Source organism: Tubulanus polymorphus, chromosome 1 (genome assembly GCF_964204645.1).
Source record: "Tubulanus polymorphus chromosome 1, tnTubPoly1.2, whole genome shotgun sequence".
NCBI lineage: Eukaryota > Metazoa > Nemertea > Palaeonemertea > Tubulaniformes > Tubulanidae > Tubulanus > Tubulanus polymorphus.
The window spans coordinates 24,770,476-24,785,824 of NC_134025.1; the positions used below are offsets into that span (position 1 = coordinate 24,770,476).

The 15,349-nt window shown below is 35.5% G+C and overlaps 3 protein-coding genes across 6 annotated transcripts; all 3 read right to left on the reverse strand.

Annotated features, from left to right (window-relative positions):
- Positions 1-105: 105 nt before the first annotated feature.
- LOC141906037 (homeobox protein Mohawk-like) lies at positions 106-9,530 on the reverse strand. 4 transcript variants are annotated; one of them, XM_074795189.1, is made up of 6 exons: positions 9,236-9,530; positions 4,848-5,532; positions 3,262-3,584; positions 2,715-3,134; positions 2,567-2,615; positions 106-2,474 (listed from the first exon to the last, which is right to left on the reverse strand). In XM_074795189.1, exons 2-6 carry the CDS (start codon positions 5,414-5,416, stop codon positions 2,378-2,380), a joined length of 1,458 nt encoding a protein of 485 aa, XP_074651290.1. In that variant the 5' UTR covers positions 5,417-5,532; positions 9,236-9,530; the 3' UTR covers positions 106-2,377. The 4 variants fall into 4 exon arrangements, with proteins under 4 accessions (XP_074651290.1, XP_074651311.1, XP_074651304.1 ...); XM_074795210.1 differs by lacking the exon at positions 9,236-9,530 and adding an exon at positions 7,018-7,032; XM_074795203.1 differs by lacking the exon at positions 9,236-9,530 and adding an exon at positions 6,919-7,030.
- Positions 9,531-10,494: 964 nt separating this feature from the next.
- On the reverse strand, positions 10,495-12,629 carry LOC141911075 (D-aminoacyl-tRNA deacylase-like). Its single transcript, XM_074802040.1, has 6 exons — positions 12,500-12,629; positions 12,017-12,107; positions 11,841-11,943; positions 11,579-11,711; positions 11,338-11,429; positions 10,495-10,961 (listed from the first exon to the last, which is right to left on the reverse strand). Exons 1-6 carry the CDS (start codon positions 12,540-12,542, stop codon positions 10,815-10,817), a joined length of 609 nt encoding a protein of 202 aa, XP_074658141.1. The 5' UTR covers positions 12,543-12,629; the 3' UTR covers positions 10,495-10,814.
- An 809-nt stretch (positions 12,630-13,438) lies between these two features.
- Positions 13,439-15,125, reverse strand: LOC141913676 (uncharacterized). Its single transcript, XM_074804974.1, has 6 exons — positions 14,986-15,125; positions 14,693-14,763; positions 14,316-14,499; positions 13,818-13,904; positions 13,518-13,597; positions 13,439-13,462 (listed from the first exon to the last, which is right to left on the reverse strand). Exons 1-6 carry the CDS (start codon positions 15,041-15,043, stop codon positions 13,439-13,441), a joined length of 504 nt encoding a protein of 167 aa, XP_074661075.1. The 5' UTR covers positions 15,044-15,125.
- Positions 15,126-15,349: the final 224 nt, after the last annotated feature.

Below are 15,349 nucleotides of genomic sequence, written 5' to 3' on the forward strand. Positions count from 1 at the left end.
ACTAGTGGACAGCTTAAAGGACCCATCAACATGATAGAATGATCTTATAATTCATTACTTTTATTTCTTTAAATGAATCTATATTTACAAGACATGACGCAAAGTATTTCCAATGCATGGAGGCGTCGATAATTTTCATCTACAGTATAATTTCCAGTTACAATCAAACTTAACGTTAAAGAAAAAGCATGACGCTGTCTCGTATCATTCAAGAAATTGTTTTGCTAATTAATCTCCATATAGATTTTAACAAAAATGGTGGTATGAATAATTCATACCACCATTTTTGTTAAATCTGTATAGAGATTGATTAGCACCAATAATTGATGTAAAGATTGAAGAAACACTATTCCGAGTTGTGGCGATAATAGAAAATCCAACACTGATATGACGAATAAGTCCGAAAAGTTTCCTTATAGCTAATAATTCATTGGTTCGACGTTTCGACTATAACCTATAACAGTCATCTTCAGGAATTCTTAAATCAGTTTGGTATTTTCTATTGATGTATAAACATTTGTTGGAAGAAGACATACTTAAGTACAATGAAAACTGGTTAGAAAAGGTATTGTGACACGAGAATTCTTCGTGATTCTAGTGATAACGATAAACGGCTAAAACTTGACGACATGCAAGTTTATACAGTTAAGTAGTGTGCATCGATAATTGAAACTGTTTTACATCGCGTATATATAGCTAGATATATTCAGAACAACATATGGGCTACTGTTGAATAACTACAATCAACTATCCACATTAAAACACAAATAATTGTTGAATTTACCTGTCATACGTGGAAGCAGATCATATGCGTACAATATTCGTATCAACAGTTGATGATATCTAATAAAATTGTGCGATTGAAAGCAACCTTAGCAGTTCTACCTGAAGTCATCTCCTCGCCCTCGCAGTGATTTTTCACTAGAATGATTTAAATTTGAACACCACATTCCATAAAAGTGAAAATGAAATCTATAACGAAAGTGCATGTATTTGAAATGAATATCACAATATTAAAAGACTTTCTCAATTCAATGAAATATTTTAATCTTTCAGATGAAAACCTTCCAGGAAATCGCTTTATGCGAATTGACCAAGAAACTTTAGAAATATCAAGAAGCCATTAACAGATAAATGTATTATGGAACCACATACGATAGGTGTGTATATAAATCAAAACCAAATTTTTAGATGATACAAAACTATAAAACGAATTCCGATAAATCCAACTGGTAATCTTTGCTCACTAAGTGTGCAATAACGTAATAACAACAAAAAACACCGAATCACTTCAATTAAAACAATTGATCTTTTTTACTAAATGTATACTCCAAACATGTTATATACATCACATTATATATCGTAAAATATGATTTACATGGAAATGCTATTTATTTACTATACATATATTATATTCATTAGAGACCTCACACCTCCCAACTTAACGTTATTTCCTTTTCTTGATACATGCATAGCGGGTGGTTCCCTCCGAAAAGAGGTCTTATTTACAAATACTTAAATAATTCGCTATGTACAAAACAATAATTATATCATATTTCATTTTTCATTGGTTACCAAATGATAAATACTCTTGCACGTGGATATGGGTACATAAGATAGTTTAATATACATACGTAAGCTTACACAATTATTAGGATGCGATTTTAAACAGTTTAAGTTTATTTCATCAATATCTATGCACAAAATTCAATTTTTCAACTCGTCATGTCCGTGTTCAAATGCATTTAAAATTACCCTTTACAACTGTACTTAGGTCAATCTGTCCGGAAAATATATAAAAATAGAAAGACGATTACGTCATGTGAGAATTGCTCGTATCCTTGCACCACATTTCGGTGAATGGGTCACATTATTTTCCGAGAGGGAATTATTATTCCCCATAAATGCGACGTCTTTCGGCGATACTCTGAACCCAACAGTCTTTGCATGTGAACATCATTAGATTTTTATATTCGAAATATGACAACTTTTTCTATGGGTATTTTCAAATATAAAAAATATAAAAGTTCACCGAAATTTCATTTCTTTCGAAAATCCGAGTTTTAATACTTAGACAACTAAATGGGAATGGAAAGCTTTAGCCGCATAATGAATTCCAGAATCATCCACAAGCTTCCCGACGATCAATATATTCTTTGGTCCACGAAAACGTGTTCACTGTTCAATTTCCTTTGTATAATTTTAGTAAATAATGTAATCTATTATAATATCACAGACAACACGTTCGTTAACTTTTATAAAGCGATATAAACGAACAATCACTTCCTGAGCACCAATCCATACCGATCATCCCTGCAGATTTCCTAACTTTCCTTAATGTCTGAAAAGTGCATTCGTTCATTGAATATTACACATTTTAAATGAAATTAACACCATCCCTGGCTTTAGCCAACGACGTCAGGGCCAAAGCGGCACTTATCTCCTTCCAGTGAAGTTCGTTTTGTTGTTTGTCTCTGAAATGGAAAATAGCAAAAATTTATAGACACAAGAATTATCATAATTCCATTACGAATCACAGAAAAATACAAATCTATCATTTACTTACCCGATAACAACAGTATGGTTGAACGGCTCTGTTTTTAGATGGATATCTTCTGCAAAAGGTCAAGATCGTTTAAGATATATTATCTCTTAAATCCATCATTCGGATGATTATGAAATCTACCGAAAAGAATATACATATATCAACCTACCATCGATGACCATCGGTGAATCGAAAGTATCGTCAGAGTCATGAGAACACATAGAACTAGAGTTGTTTCGCCGTCTGACTACATCAACAGATGGAGAACTCGTCTGCATGACGGAATGTGCGACTGCATCGTTTAGATATCGCTGTAGTATGGTTTGTTTATATTTATGACAAGTCATGTAATCTTTGACCACTTTATTTGGAGGAGATTCCGACATTTTGTCCTTGACCGGGGCGTCCTGCTGTATTGACCACGGTGAGAAACTTCGCGGCGAAGTGTGCGTGTCCATTGTGTAGAGGGAATGGTCGTTGTTGTCAACATTTTCAAGAATCTGGTCACCCGGTACTTCGGATACTGATGGGATGATTAGTTTCGTCTCGGGGACAATAGGAAGTGGTGTCATGCCGGTTTGCATATCATCTGAAAGAAAATAGAAATACTGAAAAATGTCCTTTCAGATCGGTTTTCTAGCATTTGCGAGTTGAGACATGTCATTGCATCTTATATGAGGCTTAGCATTATCTATAGGATTACGTTCTAAACTTACCATCCAAATCCGAAAATACACTATCGTCCGATATTTCACTGAGTCTCTCCGCGTTTCCTTCGATGAAATTGTTGTATAGTTTAATCCTCGTCTCCCAACTTAAGCCCGAGTGTTTCACCGTGTGCTTAAGTCTTCGCCGGGCGTTGGCGAACCAGTTAGATACCTGCGTCATCGTCATGTTCGAACCGTTAGCCAGCCGCAGCTTCTCCGTTTTCGTTGGGTACGGATTGTGTCTGTTCTTGAATAGCCAATGCTTCAACGGTCTGGTCATGCTTTGCATCGTCGTTCTTTTCAGGTGGCTTTTATTGGGTAAGAATGGATTCCTGCAAAAGTAGAAGTAGTAGCAGTTGAAGAGGCACGAATATAATACATATTTGTAAAAGGTTCTGATGAAAAAATTCCTAAAAACGATAAGAGATCAAATGAATTCTGGAGAATTAGATTTTTCCATAACTCCGCATTATCTTTCCATCTTGAGGAGTATCGTATTTGAAGTGGAAAAATCGGGTCAAATTATTCGAATGACGTGTGAGAGTCCAGAAATAGCAGTCAGTAGACTAATGTCCGCGGAAGAATCATCAGAAAATGAATAGAATCATCAGAATCAGAAGAGATATGTATTGTATCTGCGTGATTAAGACTTTGGCTTCGCAATTCTACTAATCAGTTTACAAAATATTTCTGACAACGAGCCAAAACATTTCAATGCTAAGTTCTTTAGTGTAAAAACCAGAAACGCAATCAAGTATGAATGTTGTGGTGAAATCCCAATGAACAACACTAGATATAGTTCCGGGTTCTGAGGGATAAAAGTTCAGAAAAAATCTTCAACAACATTTTAAAGTATTATTCCATTATAATCTCCGCCGAAGCAAGGTCACATTAGTTCATTTGTGAGTATGCTAATGGCTGATTTCATAATCTTCCATATTTGAATGATACTGACCCCGAAGTAGACACAACTGCTTGTTTGTCGTTTAAAATGGGTTTTCCTACATTGTTTACCTATCGTATTCTATACTTGGAAACAGACTAAATACTAAAATGTAAGACGCATTTACATGGAATCCACAAAAAACAGGTTACGTTACACCACACAGCATGTTTTCATCGACATATCAGTTATAGATTTAGCCCGTCCTTCAACCCCATGTAGTAGGTTATCGAGCGTTTTATTTGCATTTCATGATTCGCAGTATCGCGGTAGAATCAGCAACCAGTGTCGAAAGGATTTATCGTACCGAGAATGATTTTTTCTTCGAACTCTTTTGTGCTAATAAATTATTGTCTTTTTGTCATTTCGTTGATCTATGGGCGATTGGATCAAAAATTGTCTTTGGGCGCAATTGTTGGTACCGAACAGAGTGTCGGTACAAGGATACATCCTGAATATATTAAAGAATCCAAAATACGCATTATGTCATGCATTGCACATCATTCACAATGATTATTTTAGATGACAAAACGGGCAATATACTGCCACCTCTTAATACCATTGCATAACAATTTACGCATTGAAATAAAATCTTCAAGTTTTGATATCGGTCAACGAACCATTCACATACAGTTAGGTTTAGCTTACTTACCTTTTGGGCTTTCTGGAAGATCGTCGGGTTGAATCACTCGTTGATGTATTCCGGGAACGGTTTTGATGGCGCGAGAACGTTCTTGTGCTCGTTTTCGCCTCGTGTTCATCGCAACAGCTACTGCGATGCGAGACAGGTGAATCGCTGTCCCGGTATACGGGTGTAAGGCGTGGAGGGGACAATTCCCGCCGGCTGCGCGTTTCGCCACCGCCGTATGGATGGTGGTCGGGCGAAAGTTCACGCGAGCCATTGTCCATTGACAGGTCATTACTAAGATTCCGACCCTTCGGATTTTCTTCGTTATCACTGTTGTTGTTATTGTTGTTCAACGAGAAGTCAATGGCCATTGCTAGGGCCGTTTCTACCTTTTCTAAACAAGATCCAGTAATATCGTCCAGGTGTTTACTGTTTTTTATGTTACCGTTGCTGTCATGAATTAATGCCGTCGTTGCAATTTTAACGCAGTTTTGAATGTTTTCTGTTTCTTCACAGATATTCCGTTTGACAGTTGTTGACACTGGATGTGTGATAGGGGCTGTTTGAGTTTTCGAACATTTAGTACAATCCATGACTGGTAATTTAGTTGATTCAATACGCGATCATTGAATATAGGCTATATCGATTTAAGTGAGTAACAATATCGTTGTCGTGATGATGAATGAGTCAATTCTCTTCTATACAAAATCTGGAAATATAGATTCAAAAAGGAAATTTAATCATAAATCATAAAATGATTGCAGTCACACAAAGAAAAAATATATTATTATATTATTTACATTAAGACATTTTATGTGTACCTTTAGATCCGTGAACCAAGCATTTTATATAAACCCGACCTAAATTTCATTCGACTTATTATTGATAATCATCGTCGAATCCTGCCTAACATGCTTTAAGAACATCGCGTAACTGCGCGAAAATAAAATAGCAATGAACTTTACTACCTAAGGCAGTGAGCAATTACATTTTTCCGCGTACCGGCAATTCCTGCCACCCGCGCTTCCAACAGGCCGATTCTGGTATGTTTTCCACGAAACGGCGCTAAATCGATATGTTCCAGGACCTCAATTTTACATACGGACTCGACCTCTCTCATTGAAATAGTTCGTTCTATTTTCAGATGATTACAGTACGTCATTCTTGTATATTTATATAATATGTCACATGTTAGTAAATAAACACTTTGTGATGCTGTTGCAGGATACACCCGGGGCAGTGGGAGTATCAAAATGCGAATATATATATATATATATATATATATATATATATATATATATATATATATATATATATATATATATATATATATATATATATATATATATATATATATATATATATATATATATATATATATATATATATATATATATATATATATATATATATATATATATATATATATATATATATATATATATATATATATATATATATATATATATATAAACGTAAGAGCGGGGCCTATCAGACAACAATCTGTCCTAGTATTTGGCCAATTATTTTTAATCATACCCGACCAATGGATTAATCGAAGACACTTTGTATCCGGCTTTCTCTCAAAAACCCGATACGAGATACAGTTCCGTTTGATGGACTGCCAGGCGATGTTGTTGTGATCTTTAATCTCACGATGGTGACATTTGAAAATATACGACGCAAAAAGACATTTCGCGATGCGTAGTAGACAGCAGTAATAAGTTTTCAGATATGCATCGATATGCCCGATGAGGCTTCATATGCTTGGTTTCACAAATAACTAGCACTGTTTATCATTCTTAAACTTTACAAAATTAAATATATCGCATCGGTTTATCACACAGTGTAATACTCTAGATAAATTAATATTCATTCCTCAACTTTTTTACTTAAAATCGCGTAGGAAAATCACAGATTTTGAAGTGTTCGTACATAAACCTTATCCAGGCAGTTACTTATTAAGTGCAAATGCGTGAAATGTTAATTTCTAAATTTCCGTCGATTGTTCAAGATTTAACGTACTTCAAAATTTCTAAAGATCGAGTGGAAAAAGCTAAACTACAGTGTCAACAATTCAATTTAAAACGCTTACGTGTTGGTCCTGTTAAAATCCTAATAATATATCCTGGTTTTGATAGAACGTAAAAACATAGAGCATACAATATTGTATAATCATAACACGTTTGCGCACCGTAAACACGAAGCGAACAGCTGATCGACGCTGCAATGACATCAGCACTACGTTGAAAATAGGACGATCAAGTATTGATTTTTCGCTCAGTTCCTGGAAAGCATAACCATAAACATTGGCAATGAACCTTTCTCGTTGGAATTCTCTCTCAACATCGCCACCGATATTTTGCAGTGCGTGCTGTTCGTTCGATGAACGAACGGTTGTATAAACAGGTTGTTATTTCCAATTCCCAACCTGGTTCTATAATCACTTTTAGTATAGGCTAGTACAATTGAAATAAGAAAAATTTCAGAAACGGCTAAGAATTAACTTTGCCGGTGTTGTTGCATCGCGGTTCGTTTACCGAACATGATTAGAATTCATTACATAAAAAAACTGCCGAAAGCTCGATTGCAGTGCACCGCTTCCAAGAAAATCCGATGGCGCAGTGGCGCGCTGAAGGTAATGTCATCATTAATAACGCGCTGAGAACAGGCCCGAGCACTACAAAGTGCTATTACGGATGAGTTATGGCAATGCGCCCGTTGAACTTTGAGCGGAGTTACCATAAAACATCTGAGACTTGTCCTGTTTTCTAGAGCTGTTTCAATTCGTCGAAATTCGAAGGGGTCTTTGAGTTTGAAAAAAGTAATGTTTCATTTTTACTTCGCAAAATGTAAAAAAGAAAGTTACATGCATATTATATACATAACATATAAATGTTATATATAAATGACCTGCCAATGTAAATATTCACATTTACAGAATTCATAGGAAGCCTTTTAACAAATAGTTCAAAGTACAGCGTATGGAATGATAAATGACAATATATCTCTTTATTTAGTTTTTTCGAGAGGCACGGCGTTCCAGGAACCCGCGCTTATTGACCCTGACCGCCATCTGCAACTATTAAAACAAGAAGTGTTTTAGATGTGTGCGATTCCTTTTGATGTTCAATCTTTAAAAGAACCGATATCTTCAAATATCGTTCATCTATTATTTCGTACCGCGGTCGATAGAAGCTAAAACCTGAACGAGAACAAGATTATGTTACCAGAATGTAAAGATTGGCTTCAAACGTTAGCCCATGTTGGAAGTCTTTGAATAATGAGATTTTTGAAGAAGACGTGTTGATAATCAAACCATTTTTTCTGCTTGCGTTTGAATTATTGCATCTTTTGCTATCAGTTCGAACAAATGGGCTACCAGTTCCGCATTCTATTTCCTCTAGGTGGAATTATCGTTTCGTGACGGACTTTCCGCTTACCACATATTATGATATGACTCAATCCGGATAGAAATAGCCACAACGTCACAAACTGTGACGTGGGATGGTATGTAATGATCATAACATGATCATGATAACAAAATGTTCAATATACATACATGTACTCTGAAGTGGAGAATGAATCACTAAGATCTGATTTATTACTCATACATGGAAAACTGAATGACACTCGCAAAATATACATCCATCTAGCGATAAAATATTCGTCTCCCAGTCCCGTAATAGATTAGGTATTTTAGTCAGGTATTTTTAAAACTTTGAAAAATCAATTACAGCCTATACAAGCCTTATGGTGAAATTTTAAAGAACTAACACAGAACAAAGATCTTTGTCCGTTTTCAATATTGTCCGTTGGCAATATTGCGTTCTTTGTTCCAAATCTACCCGATCGGTGAAGGTCGTTCAGTAAGTTATTCAGATTAGCAGACGAATATTTCAGGTTGGCTTTGTGTGTGTTGCGCGTTGCACAGCAGTACTGAGCGATCGATAATAAATTTTCTGGAATAAATGTGTCATGCCTACATAATGACAAAGGAATCGCGCTTAGCATGATTGAATATGTAAACACGTCCGAAACACCTTAATAAAAATCTTATTAATCACCGACATTCCGAAACCCACACAAAAACCCATTCTCTTATTTTAGTAACAACATCCTATTTCAGAGAAATTCCATCAGCAATTACATATTCATGCAAGCTGCAGTCGGGTCTCGTTGAGTACTAGATAAAAAACATTTTCATAGTGTCACATAAATCTTGAAAATAATTCCTTTTTTTCTTTGTATTATATTGGCACGATTAAGGTACATCAATAAAAATATGATGAAATACAAAAAGTGGTTTACACACTTTGATACATTGTACAACAATCATTATACATCCATGTTCTAATATCAAATTACGAGTTTATTCGATTAGTTGAAAATGTCAATCTTTTTATCCTTACCTGTAATATTTTGAGTCACTACAATCCTCTATGCATTTGGTTATGAAAATCCAAATCAAATGGCTTTTTATCTATCACTATATGAACAATTGTTTTAAAATAAATTTCTGCGTCGTAATTCTTTTTTTCGTTGTTTTAACTCTGAACACATTCATGTCTTTCGTTGTTGAAATCGTCCTTAGTTCTAACAGTCTTGTTCCTGTGTGAAGTGAGTAAGATGACTAAATTCCACGTAATATCTTTCGATTCAGAAAGTGTGACTCGGTGCTAGTAATCCAGGAACTCTGCTGACTAGATTACTTCAACGATGAACTAACTACGCGCATGGTGCAATGCGCGCCACCGGGATAGCCACGTGCTCGTTGAATAAAAACAAAGAGTCATCGATCACTACGTGTAATGATAGGAAAATAGCATTAAATTAAATAGAATTATATCATTAAATAAATAATTGTAGAAACATCAAACAAGGGCTATTGAAGCTACTACTTGCAGGGGGATTTTGGAAAAATGCCCTTTTTGCAAATATTATCGTTGTGTCCTATAGAACTGTCCTTTTTCTGGTTTCTCTGCCCCCCTCCAAAAGTTCAAATGCTAGGTACGGCCCTGAGCGAAGTTGGTGGCTGTGATGCAGGCCATAAAAACGACACGTATTAATATTCCTGATATAGCAAATGAGCCCCTCTCGAACTTTTGTTCCCCGCCGAAACGGAAAACTTATTGAGATTTTTAGAGTGGATTTTTCATTTTTCTTTATTTTGGCGTCTGACGCCCTCGTTTGCGTATCGCAAATTTTACCTTATGACCCGAATCGGCCAAGATTTTGTTTTTATCTTTATTGCCGAAGTTACGCTTTTGTACGAGCGTCTCTTGCATAACGCGATAACAGTCGTCATAATCACTTCGATCAAGGGAATAAGTGTCCTTTTTCGTCGCATAAGTTGGTTGATGTTTTAACGTCAAAACGGAAACCGCGGGATTTACGACGGATGCACACGAGATCGAGAGAATTGTTCGCGTAAATCCTGTCTGTGATTTTCAATACGGAAATTCTAAGGTTCCAATCCTCGAAAATTCCGGACCAGGAAAAAGGCCCCGAATTTCTTGAGCCTTTTTCCTTTCGTTCGACCCTGGACCCGTCCCCGAAATAGAACGTTTGATAATAATCAGTGGGTCGCTCTCGTCCGGGCGTGTGTGACGAGCTTGCTTCGATTGCTCCGACTGGATTATAACAAATCAAAAACAACGAAGAAATAAAATTGTTTTTATACATACCGGTATACACTTTAGATTTTAATTTGCATATATACAGTTCATGTGGATACAGTGAAAGTCCCATAATCCCGACCTCGTCAGGAGATTATCACTTAAATTCGACGAAAACATGTCACACTAAAACGATTCGTTTGGGGTTTATGCTGATATCAATAAATAAAAAGAACATGTACAACATTGGAGTGTACGCCAACAACTCCATTTATATATCATTTGATCTATCGATATAGTTCAAAAATATGTCCACGATTATTATTCAGAGCGCCAAGTACATGTACAATATAGTTCTATAACAAGCATTTTGTCACGATAGATTCAGTTTTTCATTAGTTGTTTTCGATAACGATGTATCAATTCCCTGCGTAGCATGTTCAGCGTCTACGCTACTACAATCTGAATGCGTCGCTGATTGTTTTTCCTCTGTTTTATTGTCAGACTTTTTAACTTTGGTCTGAAAAAAAAGAGAAATACATGTATAGAAACCTAAAAATTAGTGACGCAACAATCCTATTAACCCTAAACGCCTGTCTTATCAAACGAAATAAGGTTTATCTAGTACAATCAATATGCTTTTTACCCATTCATATGTTTATTACCGTACAAACGAGTTATTCATCGAGTTATTCATGAACCAAAAACATGAACATTATCAAAACTATACTTATCAAGATCTCTGAAGAAAACATCATAAAAACAAAGTACTTCTCTATATATTTTTTTCAATAAATATGGATAAGCCTAGGAGGAAAAAACAACTGTGGCCGATAGAACAAGATCTCAAAAGTAGTCAATCCCAAGCAACTAGCCGTTACATGGATTCAACCTACGGTTGTATTCTCTGAAGATGGTGAGTCCAATTGGATTGTCACTGGTCCATCGTTCTGGATATGCACTTGCATATAAGCACCAAAACGTCCATCTGTAGAAAGATAACTTAGGTTTAACTGAAGATTTTGAAATTTTGTCTCACGGACTTACTCACAAAGAATCAGGGTAATGAATTCTGAATAAAAAATCTTTTTTTTTTAAATAGTGTTGGCAATTTTTTTACAGAGTGCAACTACTCACCTTTAATTTTTTCCGGCTTATATGTATCTTTCATATGTTTGAGGAAGTCATTGTAAAAACTTTCCGACTGATCTGCACCCATCGAACTGCGGAAATCAGGTTTATGACCTTTCATAGTGCACGTTAAAGTAAACTATAGAATTTTTCATAAAAAAAGAATATTTTTCATTAGAACAGGAAGCTATATATTGAATAGATAAGGATTATTGTTCAACAACTGGTTCAACGGTCAAAGATAATTTTGATAAAACTGTTGTTTCACCTGGCTAACGCATAGAACCTCTAAATCTTTATCCATTACACCTTTGTTCCATCGTTTTCCACCGCCGTCCTCAAACACCCTCAAATTCAGAATTTTCTTCACCCTTTGAACATTAAATTCATATATAATGTAGAATTTGGAATTAAAAAGTAAGGGCTATTGAAATAGCTGCTTACATGTATTTGATATCATTTGTTGTATCGTCTTTAGAGATTCCTAACAGAACACATATTCCTCGGCCAATAGAACTAACTACTTCATCACCAACTAGAAATACATACATGTATATAATAATAAGGATGCAATGGCTGATTGGGATCCGAACCCCTCCAATGTTAGAAAATTCTAAGTATAGTCACGAAAATTTGGATTCGAACCCACTAGGGCTATTATGAAGCAAGAGATGCTAACTCTTAAACCATTGTCACTACTTATAACCCAACCATTAGCTACCCTATCATAATGAATCTCGTAGCCCTAAACCCCAAACCTAATTGCTTTTAAAATTCTACGCTTTTAAACCCTAACATGTAGACCCTAAACACCGATTTTCTGCGGTTGAAAAAGCCGCCATTTTGTTTTTTTCTTATTCATCAACGATAATAACCATCTTCGATTGAATGGTAAATCCTGGTTTATGTCACAGATTATTTACTTACCCACAACACTTGCATTAGACACTCGTTGTATAACGGCCCTCATATTAATCCTCGAAACTTATTTCCCGTAATAAAAGTAACAAAGCAATAATATAATGTAATAAAATATATTTATACCCACGACCTTGGGACGGTACAATGATTATGCGTCGTAACATGGTATTGGACATATACCCGGACAGGTATCGGACGAAAAACGATCGAGTCAACTTTCCTATGCTATCGTTTTTATTTATCCTATATGATATGATATTCATGAATGATTCAGAATCTGGTGAAATGCGATGAGAATAGCAAAAAATACATTGAAATAAATTTCGAAAGTAGGGTTGACCTTGATTCCAGATGACGTAGAAGTACCTGCAATAAAGAACGCATGCGGGCGTAAATCATGTGGCTGTTGTCACGATTGAAAAAGCTCTAGGATCTAAGTATTTATTTTCATAAAGTATTTACTCGTGATTTTCAGAGATGCAGAAATTTGTTGATCTCTGTAGCCCTGCCCGTGTGATTTGCATGTTACAAGTCGCCCATTTCTCGACGTTGATTTTAGGTTTAATTTCCTCAGATCGATCATCCAAGCGGCAAAGTATGGCTGCACACATACACTGAAAATATCAGTTACATAAGTTAAGAGCGAGATTAAACTGATACAATGGTTATAATAAGATATTCATAAAACAATAGTGTCATTTTTCGACAATCCGCTCAATTCAAGTCGAACATTTTCAGGTCATATCCCATCTCATGAACGTGGACTACATGTGAATTAGTAATGAGTTTTAAGTGACGATACAGACACTTCGGCCAAAGAATATGCGAATAATTTCAGATACGCAAGTGGTCAGAAGATGACGGAAGGATCTTACTGGCCCGCACAATTTGTTTGACTTTCTTCTCCTCTAGTATATGAATCTCTTATCTTGATTGGTTTATCGTCTAGTAACATCTCGATGAGTGGTGCTGAGAAATTTGACTGACTCTTACAGGTGACCCGATGATGACTTTTTGTCATCACTAATGTTGATCCATTGTTGAGTTTTATCAGTTTTCGCAGATTGCCATCGTACACGTGCCAGCTGATTGAATGGGGTGGTCCTACGTAAATACGAAGAATCATAGTAAATAGTAAAATTAAATCGATTGGAAAGGGGAGCAGTTATACAACGTTTGGTTACCATTTGTTTATATTATCCATACCCGGTTATCTTTATCAAATAAAAGATAATAAATGCCAATGCCATTTTTTGAAAAATTATTTTTATCAAAGCAAACAGGGTTAACGCTATCTATATATACTACGCGATGTTTTACTTACCCATTACTGAGAGAAGGGAATTCTGATGTGTAACGTTTGTACCTTTGACTCGGCAGCTGTAGTGTCCTTCATCTCCTGATTGAACACCTGGATATAATAATCATTTAGAGGCGTGTCATCGGAAAAAATGTGTAAATCATTATGACTAATGTCTATTTCAACTTTGCTTGAGAGGACATCGGGTGGCCTAGCAGTTGTCCTTAAACATCGAGTCAAACATCATTGTTTAATCCATTTTACGCTGTATTGAAGGATAGCCAAATGTCTTTGCTGAATGGGGTTACATCATAGAAAAGTTACTCCATTTTCTCAAGACTTCTTGGCAATCTTTCAATACAGGGTTACAATGGATTAAAAACCGATGTTTAATTTTGCTGCACATCCGTGTAGGCCCCTATTAAGACCTTTATCAGGTATATACTACTAAAGCTAACTGAGCTGAGCAACCCAATGTCCTCAAGAGCAAGGTCGAAATAGACATTCCGATTATAGGCCTACCTAGAATTTGCAAACTTAATTCATTTGAATTGGGAGTTTTGGTCACTTTCATCCGATTGTCAGTGATAAAACTGCCATTCATACGCGTTCCTGTTGAAAGCATCATGCCCTCGCCCATGGAGTACATGTAGTTCTTCATCTGATTTTTCATTATTTGAATGTCATCAGCTGCAGTATTTTTCACCTAAAACGAAAGAAAAACGGAGTTAATACTCATAGAATATTTTTCCAATTTTCCGACTCAAACGTTTGTTTTTAGTAAAACGATTAAAATGATTTCTTTTCTATAAATCAGCTCATTCTTTATTCCAGTTTTGGGAATTATTTTCCCAAAAAATCGCACTTAATTAAATTCAGTCTATCACAACAAATCTTACTGAACAGGAAAATTTGAAATTTTCTCCGACTTTCAATTTGACATCTTCCGTCATTGACATACCCCATATGACTGAAAATATCAATAAAATAATGACAAAATAAAATATCGTTTTGATATACATACCTCATACGTGTACACCTTATAATACCTCATACGTTGAATACTTAAACGCGATTTAGGTTTTAAACACTTGAACATTTTGAAACACTTTTAAAGTTTTTACTCATCAATTAGGAGTACACTTATAACCCATTCCTTCCCTCATAAAAATATATACCGGTACAAAGTTACCTTTACTACAAAACGTCAACAGAAAGCATATTATCTGAAATCCGCGGTCGGGAATCATGTTCGAGTGGTGATCTATACTCCCGGGTATATACTACTGATGAATGAAAATAAACAGCATGTGTGCTCATGATGAATGAAAATAAACTAGTGGGAGTCAAAAAGACTAGATACGTTTCATTAATCAAACCGATTTTAATTACATTTTCTACAGTTAATATAAAATCGTATCACTCCTGATTAAATGGTGTGCGACAGCAACATACCTGTGTTAATTCAAGCAATACAATGTAGGTCTAATCAATATTCACTATTGATTTGAGAGATCTATTGTCTGTCACAGGGATGTTTTATGGATTAAAACTGT